This window comes from Aythya fuligula, chromosome 4 (assembly GCF_009819795.1).
Source record: "Aythya fuligula isolate bAytFul2 chromosome 4, bAytFul2.pri, whole genome shotgun sequence".
NCBI classification, from domain to species: Eukaryota; Metazoa; Chordata; class Aves; order Anseriformes; family Anatidae; genus Aythya; species Aythya fuligula.
The window spans coordinates 47,097,769-47,109,815 of record NC_045562.1 but is presented as its reverse complement, the minus strand read 5'-3'; the positions used below and the strand labels follow the sequence as shown (position 1 = coordinate 47,109,815).

At 38.7% G+C, this 12,047-nt stretch overlaps 1 protein-coding gene across 1 annotated transcript; it reads left to right on the top strand.

Annotated features, from left to right (window-relative positions):
* The first annotated feature begins 2,991 nt into the window (after window positions 1-2,991).
* On the top strand, window positions 2,992-12,047 carry LOC116488616 (alpha-fetoprotein). Its single transcript, XM_032186319.1, has 10 exons — window positions 2,992-3,123; window positions 4,095-4,297; window positions 4,843-4,990; window positions 5,916-6,013; window positions 6,697-6,826; window positions 7,467-7,681; window positions 8,491-8,623; window positions 9,576-9,677; window positions 10,939-11,025; window positions 11,820-12,047. Exons 1-10 carry the CDS (start codon window positions 2,992-2,994, stop codon window positions 12,045-12,047), a joined length of 1,476 nt encoding a protein of 491 aa, XP_032042210.1.

The following is a 12,047-nucleotide window of genomic DNA, read 5'->3' as shown; positions in this document are numbered from 1 at the left end:
GGAAGTGATGTGGGATTGCAGTAGGTAGTCCCCAGATTGCCCCCATGCTCCCACCTTCATTCAGAATCTTTTTCCTTTTGATACTGTCTCATGTGATAACAAACAACCCTCATCATCTTTCTTCAGCATGGAACAAAGAATATTGCCAGTTTCTCACTAAAAAAAAATAAGAAGTTCTATCTTTGTTGCCTCCTTCAGACTGAATATACATATCCTTGCCCACCTGTCTCTTAGTTACAAATACCCATGGCTCTCTGAAGCCATTCTATCTCCAAAAATATGATGTTTTCATCATGATGATGATTACAGAATACTTTTTAAGAAGGCACTAAGTAACTTTATTATTTTTTCCATTCATTATAGTTTTGATTTTGTCTCAAGATTTCTGACATACTTTGATGCTAATTGTTAATGCTGCAAATACATTGCATGGGCATCTTAATTCACCTTTTTCACCATGCCAAGTGTGGGAGCCACCAAGTGTGGGAACAAGAGATAGCTTGCTCAGCAAGGAGGGATGCAAAAATCTCAGGGTAACTGATGAACTTGTGTTCTTTCAGTCAACAAAGGCATCTTCTGCACAGCAATCACCTTTGAACAAATCTGTAAGTAGAAGAGATCTACATTCATGATAAAAAGCACAAAGAATGTTTAAACTTCTTGTTTGAAGTGTGATAAGTTTAAAATGTCTATTTGTCTAAATTTCAGGGGAAAAAAAGAATCTACAAGGTTCCTTCTTTGCAACAAGCTGGTCGGTTCATCATACTAAGCAAATAATGTCATGTTTAATTATTGTGGGAATATTCTAAAAGGGTTAATGTTATATATGGCACTAAAAGGGTTTTGATTAACCAGAAATCATTTGGTAGAGTATATAAGATCATTCCTCTTAAATCTTTCTGCCTTTCAGAGATAAACCAAACCCATCTCAGGCGTCTGCCAAAGGCTGACATTATGAATTGGAGAACAGTAATTTATATAATTTTATTAGTAATCTTTACTGTAGTCAAAGCCCTGCCTAGAAGTTATTGGGACATAGGTAAGCATATATCTCGTATTTTTATTCTATTCTTTCACTTAATGCTGATAAATACAACTTGGCATGCATGGTTATTTGGTATCTCACTTTATCACTGCCAATTTTAGATAGTATTTTCTTAGCAGTGAAAGATATACGACAACACTGTAGCTGTATAACTTGTTTCTTGAGATCAACCATAGACACGATGCTTCTTAATGTCTTGAGAGTCCATGTAGTGGGACAGCCTGAACTTACTGAGAGGATGTGTACTGAAGGGTAATTTAATCTCTGGGGGAGTTATTCCACTGAATTTCAGGTACTCCAAGAACTGCTGAAGTAAAGACTGCAATTGTTTTAGCTTCCCTCTATAGTCCATGGGAGAGTGACACAGTGAAGGCACAAGAGGGATGCTACCTCCAGATGCTATTCAGTAGCTAAGTTATTCAATTGCTCTTTATTATGCTTTGGAGGAATCTAAATTGCTCTTCACTGACTCCTGGAGAGGCTTATGATGGCCCTGCCTTGTACTAAGGTCAAGTGTCAAAAATGAGGCAAATGAAAACCTCCTGTAGTGTGCAGTTCAGATGAGTCTTTCACTTTACATATTTCTATCAGTAGTCATTTTCTCATCTTCAGAACATCCAAATGCAGTAAATAGCCCAAGACCATAAAACAACTGCTATTTTTGTTATCTCTTCTTATCATTCCAATTCACACTTCCTAGTTACTTGGAGAAGCTGGCTTATTTCTTCACTTTGATCTTTTTATACTGCTCTCAGCCCTACTGACATGGATGTGAGCCAGTATCATCCTGATTCGGGAATATACCCACTATGTTGAAATTAATCTCTGAAAATATTCTCTAATGAATGAGGAACTCAAGAAATGATTAGGTTTAGGTTTTGCCATTAATAAATAATCCACTGACAGAAGAAAAATATTTGCACATAATCTTCAGGTAGATTGAGCACATTTGTTTTCCACTGGGCCAATGCAGAGCTTGTACAGAAGGATGTGGCTCTGTGAATTTTTGTGGAGCTTTGACTACCAATGTAGCCCTCAAATTATTCCATGCTTTCTACATAGAGAAGCCTTTATCTGCAACGAAACAGTAGTTAAGTACACCCTTAAATAGGGTGTACTTTTTAATAATAATATTTTAATAATTTTTATTAATTAATTTAATAATATCTTTTAACCTTATTTTAACCTAAAATAAGGTTAAAAGATATTTTCTAATGAGTTTAATCACGTGACTTGCATCATCTAAGTAGCTGTACATCTTCTAGGTTTCAGCAAATTCACAGAATCACAGAATCACAGAATTTTCTAGGTTGGAAGAGACCTCAAGGTCATCGAGTCCATTCCTCCCACAACACTTGAATGAGGCAGGGGAACTATATTGGCCCTGTAGTTCAAAAACAAATTCACATCCTCATACTTAAGTCAGATAGGTAATATGAGCTTATGCCTTCCAAACCTAGTGCCACTACCTCAGGCACTGAATTATGTTTTTCTGAAACTCCTATATATATATATAGACACGTATATATATATATATATATATATACGTGTCTATATATATATATATAAAGCATTTGAAGAATTTACTTAACATTTTTTTATTATTGTTCAAAGACTAATTATCTTGTTTTTCAGAGGAAAAAAACAGCATTGGCCAGCGTTTTTCTCAGCTGCAGGAGAATAATTTTAAAGCCATGTAAGTTGTCCAGACAAAAAGTCTACTTGCAAATTTGCTGCCAATGAACATCCCTGTGGTATTTTGTGTCATTTGGAAATGAACGCATACAGTGAGTCAAACACTCACCTCTTCCACCAGCCCATGCAAACTCAGTCTGTGATGACAGAAATCACAGAATATGATCATCTTACTGTTTCACACTAAAAGTAATGTGATGAGTTTTTAGGCAGGCAGCAACATCTTTATCGCTCTGTGTTCTTGTAGTGCCATGATCATGTTTGCTCAGTACGTGCAAGGAAGCACATTCACCAAAGCGGTTAAAATGGCTGAAGCTGTAACAGATCTTGCCAAAAGGTGCGCTGCTGCAGATGGAGACAACCCAGATTGTTTGAAGCCTTTGGTAAGCTTGTCCATACTTCTAATATGGCACAGACTTTTAAAAGTGACTTATAATTTCAGAGTACTAGTACATATTTCTTCCGAAAAGGAACACATTATTAGGAGATGTGATTTATTTGTGTATAGATTTGCTTTTATTGACATTTTTCCCTTGCCATGCTCTCACCTATAAGGCATCTCAAGATGAGTGGAGGAAAAAAAAGTTCTGCCCCCACCATATATCACAGCAACTTTTGAATTACTTCATCTATATCTTTGTAAAAGATGGTTGGAAAGTTGTGCTTTTATGGCTAGTGTAAAAAAAATAAACCAGTAGAGCCTAATTAGATGTTTCTAGCAAATATGATGCTTATAGATGTTTGTTCTACTCCATTAACTCACACTGCTAGTTTTTGATGGTGTCTGCTCCAACACACTTTTGAGCTGGCAGATTCAATCACAAAACATGACTATCCGTCTGTGTTATGACACATTTCTATTTGTTAAACTTGGGTCTGAAGCAAATCCTGAATAAAAACAGTTCCCAGCTGACACATGACTGACAGCTGAACCTGAACATTGCTATTTTATGAACAAGAAACAAGGACTCATCAGCTGACTTTAATTAGAAAAGAATAGATCCTGCTATGTTAGAAACAACACTATGCAAATCTTCCCTATCATCTCAAATGTAATCAAGAAACAAGGGTCTGAATGTTGGTTTAAGTTCAGTGAAACATGGACAGTGTGTTCCAAAACCACTTCACTTCAAAGTCTATCTTGGCATAATAGTAGCTATCAGAGAGTGACATATCATTTATGTTTTAGAGGTCAGTCTGATATTCATTGCAGTCAAAGCAGGAGGAAAGAAAAAGAGAGAATCTATACATTTATGCAAGCGAGGGCTTGTTGGGTTAACAAGTCTCCCCAGAAAGCTCACAAGAGTAAAATGGAATGCTCACACGCATCAACTTTTTTTCTAATTTTTCACAGGACAAGATTTTCCTCGATACAATATGCCAGGAGGAAAATCTTCCAAGGTTTACTGACTGCTGTGCTAAAAAGGACCCTGAAAGAAACGATTGCTTCCTCTCCCTTAAAAATTCATCAAGAGCATTCATTTCTCCTTTTGAAAGGCCAAATGCTGAAGCTGCCTGCAAAAATTATTCACAGAATCAACATTCGTTAACAGGATAGTAAGTAAATAAATCATAGATTTGTTGCCTGGATATGATAATAACAAGCCTAGAGACCATAAATGCAGTACCAACCAAAAGTTCAATACGAGACTCTCTGTAATGCTATCCTCTTTTTCCTTCTTAATGAGAAACATTTGTATAATCCAGCCAGCTCTGATTATCCTTATGTGAACCTTGTTCGGCCACCTCCTGCTTTGAATATATGTCCAAATGATAAACAATCTGAACTATTTCATTGTAGTTTATCCAGAGAGCTCATCTGGAAACCAAGGACCTCCCTTCAGTCCTAAAAAGGCAAGCAGATGTTTTGCGACCTGTAGGCCAGGACCATCAGGATTTGAGCCCCTAATTTATAGGAAAATGCTAGCCCCATCAGACTTTTTCCAGGATAAACACTGCACTATACAGCTGATAGTTTTGACAGGAAAACAGTCACTTTTAGTAGCTATTATTTTAATGTACTGGCAGATGCTACAATAACACTGCAGTCCCCTGTATATGGGGGATTATTCTGAAAGTAAAGACATTGCTCTCTGTTTTAGTTTCATCTATGAGATTTCCAGAAGGCATCCTTTCCTCTATGCCCCAACAATCCTTTCTGTTGCTATCCATTATGATGAGATGATGAAGGACTGCTGTAGAAGTGCCGAAAACCCCACTCATAACCTGGAGGAATGCTTTCGGAGACAGGTATTACATTGCAGGGGTTTAGTTTAACAACATGTGAGCAGTGGCTTTCCCATAGCTAAACAAATGCCGAAGCAGGGCTATTGTCTGTTTCTTTTTCAGCATCTGCATCTGATGTTAGAATTCACCTTGTTAAGGATGGGCTGAAATTAGACTTAAATGCTCTCTGAAATTATAGTTTAAATTTTTAAATGAAAATACCTGAATTGGGATGTTGGGTAGATGTATATGGAGCCACGGGCAGTCCCCACACCTGCCATGGTATCAGTTCTGCCTTTGCTATGTGCACAATGTTTGTTGTAAGGATGCCTGGAGAGGAAGTGGTAGTATGCAGAGTGCAGAAATCCGTGGTGTGGTGTTTTTGTTTGTTTGTTTTTCCCTGTTTATAGCCCCATAATGATAGCGCATCACCTGCTTGGCCAAGTATTTGCACTGTAGAGGTATGCCCCACATGTAACTAGAGTCAGAAATTCACAGCAACTTACCTTAACAGTGGAAAATAAGCATGGGGAACCTGCCCTTACTGAATATGCCTTTCTTACGCTCTGGCTGGGTTGCCTGAGATGGCAGCTAATACCACTAACAAATGACAACTAACATTAGCTAATAGTAACACAAAGGCAGTCCTGTAGCTTCCAGGTGAAGATTTCTTCCCCACCCTAAAAATAGTAAACTACTCTCTAGAAGGGTTCTAGTTTCCTTTTGCAGAATACTTATTTAATACATGCTGATGAGTAAATAGCAGGCACAACACTTAGTTCAGATTGCAGCTTGGACAGTAAAAGTCTTTCTATCACTATTTAAAAATCCCTCCTTAAAAAAAAAAAAAAAAAAAAAAAAAAAAAAAAAAAAGTTGTCAGTAGTTTTACCCTAAAACATTGTCTTGTCTTCTGTTCTGTTTTCATGGCCTTTAACATCTTTCTACCAGGCACCAAAGGTAGTGAAGCCAGTCAGAGAAGATGGCTTGAGGCAGGAACACACATGTGGAATTCTGAAGAAGTTTGGAGAAAGGACCATAAAGGCTCTGTAAGTCTTCCCCCTGCTTGCCAAACAAGGCTTGGGTTTGTTTGCTTTGGCTACAGAACAGCCAAATTCATCACCAAGATGTAATGCTTTGCTACAGACACTCATTGCAATCCTTCCTGACTCCTTCTGTAAGCTCCAGTTGGCATACACATGTTAAAATAAAGCATGGATGTCACACACTAGCTTAGAAGTGGATCCGCACCTGCACACAGTATGATGACCCTGAATACTGGCCACGTCATTTTTGTTTTCAGCTCACTAGCAAACATCTAACCAGGCGTACAGATTAAGAATACGAATTTATGCATCACAGCAGTCACTGTTTCCCTAAAAGCTGCCATTAGCTTTCAAAAATTGAAAAACAAAGTTTGAAATGAACCAAGCTCTTTGTGATGAAAGAGTGATCGTGAGCACAGTACAACCCAGCTCTAAAAACATAAGGTTATTCGTGTAATTTTATGTTCACCTACCACGTCTTTGTTATCTCACACTATATTTCACTCAGCATCCTCAGATAACTTTAAGTATCTCAGTTACCGGCTTCAAGGGACAATTTTTATCATCTTCAGTGAGAGCAGAAGCCGACCGTTTCCGACCAGTTTGCATAACGCCCTCTACAGGAAAGTGGTGTGAACTGTCAGTCTCACGTTAATATAAGCAATGTGTATTGTTTTTCATTCCAGGAAACTTGCTCAGATAAGCCAGAAATTTCCTAAAGCTGATTTTGTTACTGTTAGCAAACTTGTGATGGATGTTGCTAACATGCACAAGGACTGCTGTCGTGGAGATATGCTGGAGTGTATGCGCGATAGGGTAAAATTCATTTAACTTTTATATGGTTGGAAAAATTAAATGCCTTTTTTCTTGTTTTCTTTTTTTTTTTTTATTTTATATTTTTTCTTTTTTTTTTTATTTTATTATTATTTTTTTTTCGCTCATGTGAGGTTCTGGTTGCTTGACAATCCTGGAGTTTGTTTCTTCAGTCTAAAAATCTGCTTGACTCTCTCATTTGATATTTCCAGCATCAAATCATCCAAAAGGGCAGAAAGAACCACTTTGTGCCTAAAATGACCTAACACTGCTTCAGTGCCATATATTTTCCATGTAACCTTCAGCAAAACATAATGTCTGCCTATCTGCTGTTCCTTTTCTTCTAACAAACCAATTCCGTTTATCTCACTACTTGTCTGTGCTGTCTAGCTAGAGAGTTAACTTCTCTGTTTAGGTGGTTACCTAGCACCTATCAAAGGGCAAGCAAGAGGCTTCAGCAAATACAGCAAGAGGACTTCAGTCTTCCTTGTTCTGCTAGGTGACTGTTGCATAGCATTGGCCAGCCACCTCCTTTCTTTGGGTGTCGCTCTCTCTGTATGTAAAACTGGGATAAGAATACTGATCAAAAAAATAGAGACCAAAACGTGATAACATTTCTTTCCTTTCTTTGTTTACATTTCAGGAAGAGATTCTACACTATGTCTGCACCAACCAAGACATCATATCAAGTAAAATTAAAAAGTGCTGTGAAAAGCCACTGTTACAAAGAAGTGAATGCATAATTAATGCAGAAAATGATGACAAACCTGCAAACTTGTCCCCCCACGTCAGGGAGTTTATAGAAGACAAAGGAATATGTGAACGCTTTGCTCAGGAAAAAGATACGCACTTAGCCAGGTAACACATCTTCCTCTACCCTTCAATTTTGCTGTTTTGCTACTTTGGTCAAAAGGAGCCAGTTTGAAAGTTTAAGTTCAGCTTATTAGTCTTAGATGCCTGCTCTGTGAGGACGTGGGCGTGTGGTACTGTACAAGTTTACCTGAGAGAAATACCACTCAAACCTGGAGAATATGGAATAGCAACAAATGCTGAACAGGGCACAATGGTTATTTCAGAGAAAACTGAAGAAATGCATGTGAAAATTAGGCACTATCAGTTCTGATCTGAGGGTCAAAATATAGCTTTGATCCACTCTTAAATGAGAATTAAAAAACACTTATCTAAGTCAGGCTCATGTCTTGATCCAAACAGGTTTGATCTATTTCTGTTCTAGCCATGTTCCTTTGTGTGATGATGCCCCGATCCTATTAGTATTAAACTTGGGCAAAAAAAAAAAAAAAAAGGCTGCAACAGAAACAGTATCAAGTCCCCAAGAAATAGATTGAGCACAACTACTCCAGGTGAGGTGACTGGTTTTAGTAGAGTTTTTTTTTTTTTTTTTCCTTGTCTATTGATAAATGGCTTTGCTACTAGTAATTATTTCATCATCATTTAGGTAGGATTTAAAGAACAAAAATCCAAACCATACAAAGTCAGTCAGTTTTGTTTTGGTTGAATCCCAGGCTGTGATTCTGTGAAATTCTCCCCGTTACATGCAAGGTCAGATGAGACCATCCCAAAAGCACCCCGCTGTCCTTACCATCCCTGATCTCTTATGGGCAGTTTTATCTCTAATATCCACTACATACCTACTCCACATATTGCAGGTTTCTCTATGAATATTCCAGAAGACACCCTGAATTTTCTGCTCAAATGCTTTTAAGAATTGGTAAAGGATATGAGGACCTACTGGATGAGTGCTGCAAAACTGATTCTCCACAAGACTGCTGCAGCAGAGGGGTGGGTGCCATCATGCTTCACACAATACGTTGATGGTTACAGACACATGACCATAGGACTGGTTCTGGCTAAATAGTGACTATCCCTACTCCAGGTCTAGAGCAAGTATCCACAGTTCCTGTAGCAAACGTTGTGAGGCCCAAATGATTCCTGTACAGAAAAGCATCAGCAGAGCCATCACAGCCTTCAGTGACTGGAGGCAGATGAGGGTTGCTGGGGAAATGAACATGGCATTACAGAGAGTGGGAGCAGGATGCACCCCTGCAGCAGCACCTGGAGGGACTGGGTTCCTCAGGCAGCTCTCTGCTTTCCTCCCTTGGTATTAACCTCACCCTGGGGAGAAGGCTGGTAGATCAAGAGAGCTGGTAGGTGGGAAAGACTTCAGGCCTTCTGGGTCAAGACGACTTTTTTTTTTCCTGGGGACAGGACAAGAACCAACTCCTCTCTTGTTGCAAACATCAGCTAAGAGGTACCCAACCTCCTCTCCCTGAAGATGTTTTGTAAGAGACTGCATTGGTGCTCCAGTGGTACACCAGTAATTTATCAGAAATAGACAGACATGCTGGGGAGATGGGTGGAGCTGGCATTTCTGTGAGCCACTACCTACTCTTTTTTAGGCTCCCTTGCAGTACCAGTTGTCCTCTTGCAAATGTTTATTGTCTCAGATACAGACATTTAGCATCATACTTGTCTGCAGTTTGGAGCCACCCTGAGTTTCAGACCTAGCCTTCCGTCCATTATACAGAATTTAATGAAGTTGTTTCAATTGGACAATAGTCACATTCAGGCAGTTTAGAGGTTGTAGACAGATAAAGACTTCTCATGAAATTAAAAATAGGTGGTATGTATCAGGCGAGAGGCAGCCTTAGATATCAAGGCCTCACCATCAGGCAGTAGGGCATTCTGCATTCCCCCTGAGAAGTGACTCCTTAAACTAATTTATTTTCCTCAGGAAGAAGAACTGAAGAAACACATTTATGAAACGGAAAGTGTGATGAAAACAAGCTGTGACATTTACAAGGAGAAAGGAGACTACTATTTCCAAAACGAGTATTTATTGATTTTATTTTATGCGTATATTATTGCTGTACCAGCTGGCACAACTCAGGCTGGAGTAAATCCATGTATGGCAAAAAAGCTAGGCTAAATGACACCACTAGAATGTGTGGTCCAATACGTTAATTACTTTTAAGATTACGTTAAATACTTTTAAGACTTTTTTTTCTTTTCCAAAACAATGTTCTTGCTTCTTATGGGTTCTGTCCTTATCCAAACTCCTGAGGCAGTGAAATGACAACTTGTTCTATCTCTCACCTATGTTTCCTATGACTTTTTTTGCTTTATAGTTGCATTTTGAGCTATGAGCTCTAACTTAAGAGTTGTAATTTTGGCCAAAAGGCAGTTGCTGCATCTTTTGCAAAAGACTTTGCTCTCAATCTCCTGCAGCAGATGTAAATGTTAACAACTGTAACAAGATTTAACTACAGGAGACAGAATGAAACCTGAGTAGCTTAAATGTATGCTGCGCTTAAATGCAACATGCAGGCACAAGCCTCTTGGAGGAACTCTGGCCCTGATTTGCAAGGTTAATGAGCACATGCCTAATGAAGTATGTAAGCAATCTCAATGAAATCTGTAAACTGCTTGCATACTTAAAGTTAGGCTTCTGCTGTCTTACTGTGGGGAGATAGAGTAGGCTATTTGTACTCCTGGGCGTTTGATCTTTAATAGACCTTAGGAGTTCCAGGGTTCCAATAAATCTGGTATGCTACTTCTGCCTATTTAACAGTTACTATGCTTCTCCTGGCCATGATGGCTAATAAACATATTTTTAAAGAAAAAAAAAAAAAAAAAAGTGAACTTTTTTTGAGCTAATGTTCTGCCCTGATTTAGTCTGTCAGTAAGTCACTTGAGTTCAATTTGGCTTTTAAACAAGATCCCTACATTCAAAGGAAGTGAATAACACAGGAAAAGTATACGTACTGTTTTGTAAGAGGGCTCACCAACATATAAATGACCTTCTTACCATTAATTTTATTTAACCTGGTAAGAGATTGGTCAGAAGAAGGAGAGATCTCCAACTAACGGAGCATGCTTATACTTGCCTACAGGAGTTATAAACACCAGGCTCCGCCCTGCCCTTGTATGAATGAATGTTCTTCTGTGGGGTTTGGCTGGAGCTTTATTTATGTGAAGGCAGTGGCTTGCTCACTGCTGCCTGGTGGAATCAAAAGCACCAATATCAAATCAATTATTATTTCAGGCTTCTCATGAGCTTCACCAAGAAGATGCCTCAGCTAACATCTGCAGAGCTAATAAAATTCACCAAACAAATGACTACAATCGGCTCCAAATGCTGCCAATTAAGCCAGGACAAGCTATTGCCTTGTGCTGAAGAAAACGTGAGTAATTTTTTTCCTCCTCATCTTTGTCCTACTTTTTCTGTGACAATTCCTGCTACTAGCAGGGTCCAAGAACTTACAGTACCAGTAAATGAGCAAAATGTTGACTCAGGTACTGAGCTGCACTGAAGGTGTACTATCAGGTACACAGCTGAAGTAAGCATAATGCAGTGTCACTGAAGTTAATGCTTGAATGATGCTCTGTGAGGATCAGGAAATTGTCATGCCAGCGTTAAGCACTTAACAGTTTTGCAGTACAGGCAGACTGACCCTGTTCTCTCTGGAGCTAATGATCTCATCTGAGAGATGGTTATTTCTAGAGGAATCATCCTTTCCAGATGCCTGAAGCCATACTGCTCTATGAAAGCGATACATTTTGTGCAGCTCTTCCATAGGAGTTCTCCAAGCCCATAAGTCAAAACACGTAAGCTTCAGCCTGTACCCAGCCATCATTTGTGAAACCTTATGTTTACGGGAACAGTAGAACATACCCACAAAACCTGCCGATCAATACACATCAAAAGGAAGCACCATTTTATGAAGAAATCACATAATATCTATGCACAAAGAACAGTCTCTAAAACTGCATATATATATTCTGATAAATCTGAACCAGTTTTGCACTAACAAAAGGCAGCATTCAGAAGAAACATAAACTTATATCTCATAGACAAAGCTTAATTTAAATTCTTGTTTATTATTTACAACTTTACTAAGAGTGGTTTCTTTCAGAGAAGAATAGAAAATAAAGCAATGACATGAGATTGTTTTTTTTTTCACCTCTTTTGGAAAAGCTGGATCTTGTGCTTGGAGAAATATGTAGAAGACACCTAACCAACCCAATAAACCCCGGTGTTTGCCACTGCTGTAGTAGCTCCTATGCTCTTAGGAGGCCGTGCATGGGGAAACTAGAAATTGATGAGAATTATGTGCCCTTATCATTGACTCCTGGTCTGTTCACTTTCCATGAAGACTTGTGTACGACAGAAGAGGAAAAGTTACAGCACAAGAAGCAGGAGTAA

Bases quoted from the DNA above. Each gene is read 5' to 3' on its own strand.
- LOC116488616 (XM_032186319.1), top strand. From the start codon at position 2,992: ATGATCATGTTTGCTCAGTACGTGCAAGGAAGCACATTCACCAAAGCG. The intron at 4,991-5,915 runs GTATTACATTGC...TCTTTCTACCAG, and splicing joins AGGAATGCTTTCGGAGACAG to GCACCAAAGGTAGTGAAGCC. The intron at 11,026-11,819 runs GTGAGTAATTTT...CTTTTGGAAAAG, and splicing joins TGCCTTGTGCTGAAGAAAAC to CTGGATCTTGTGCTTGGAGA.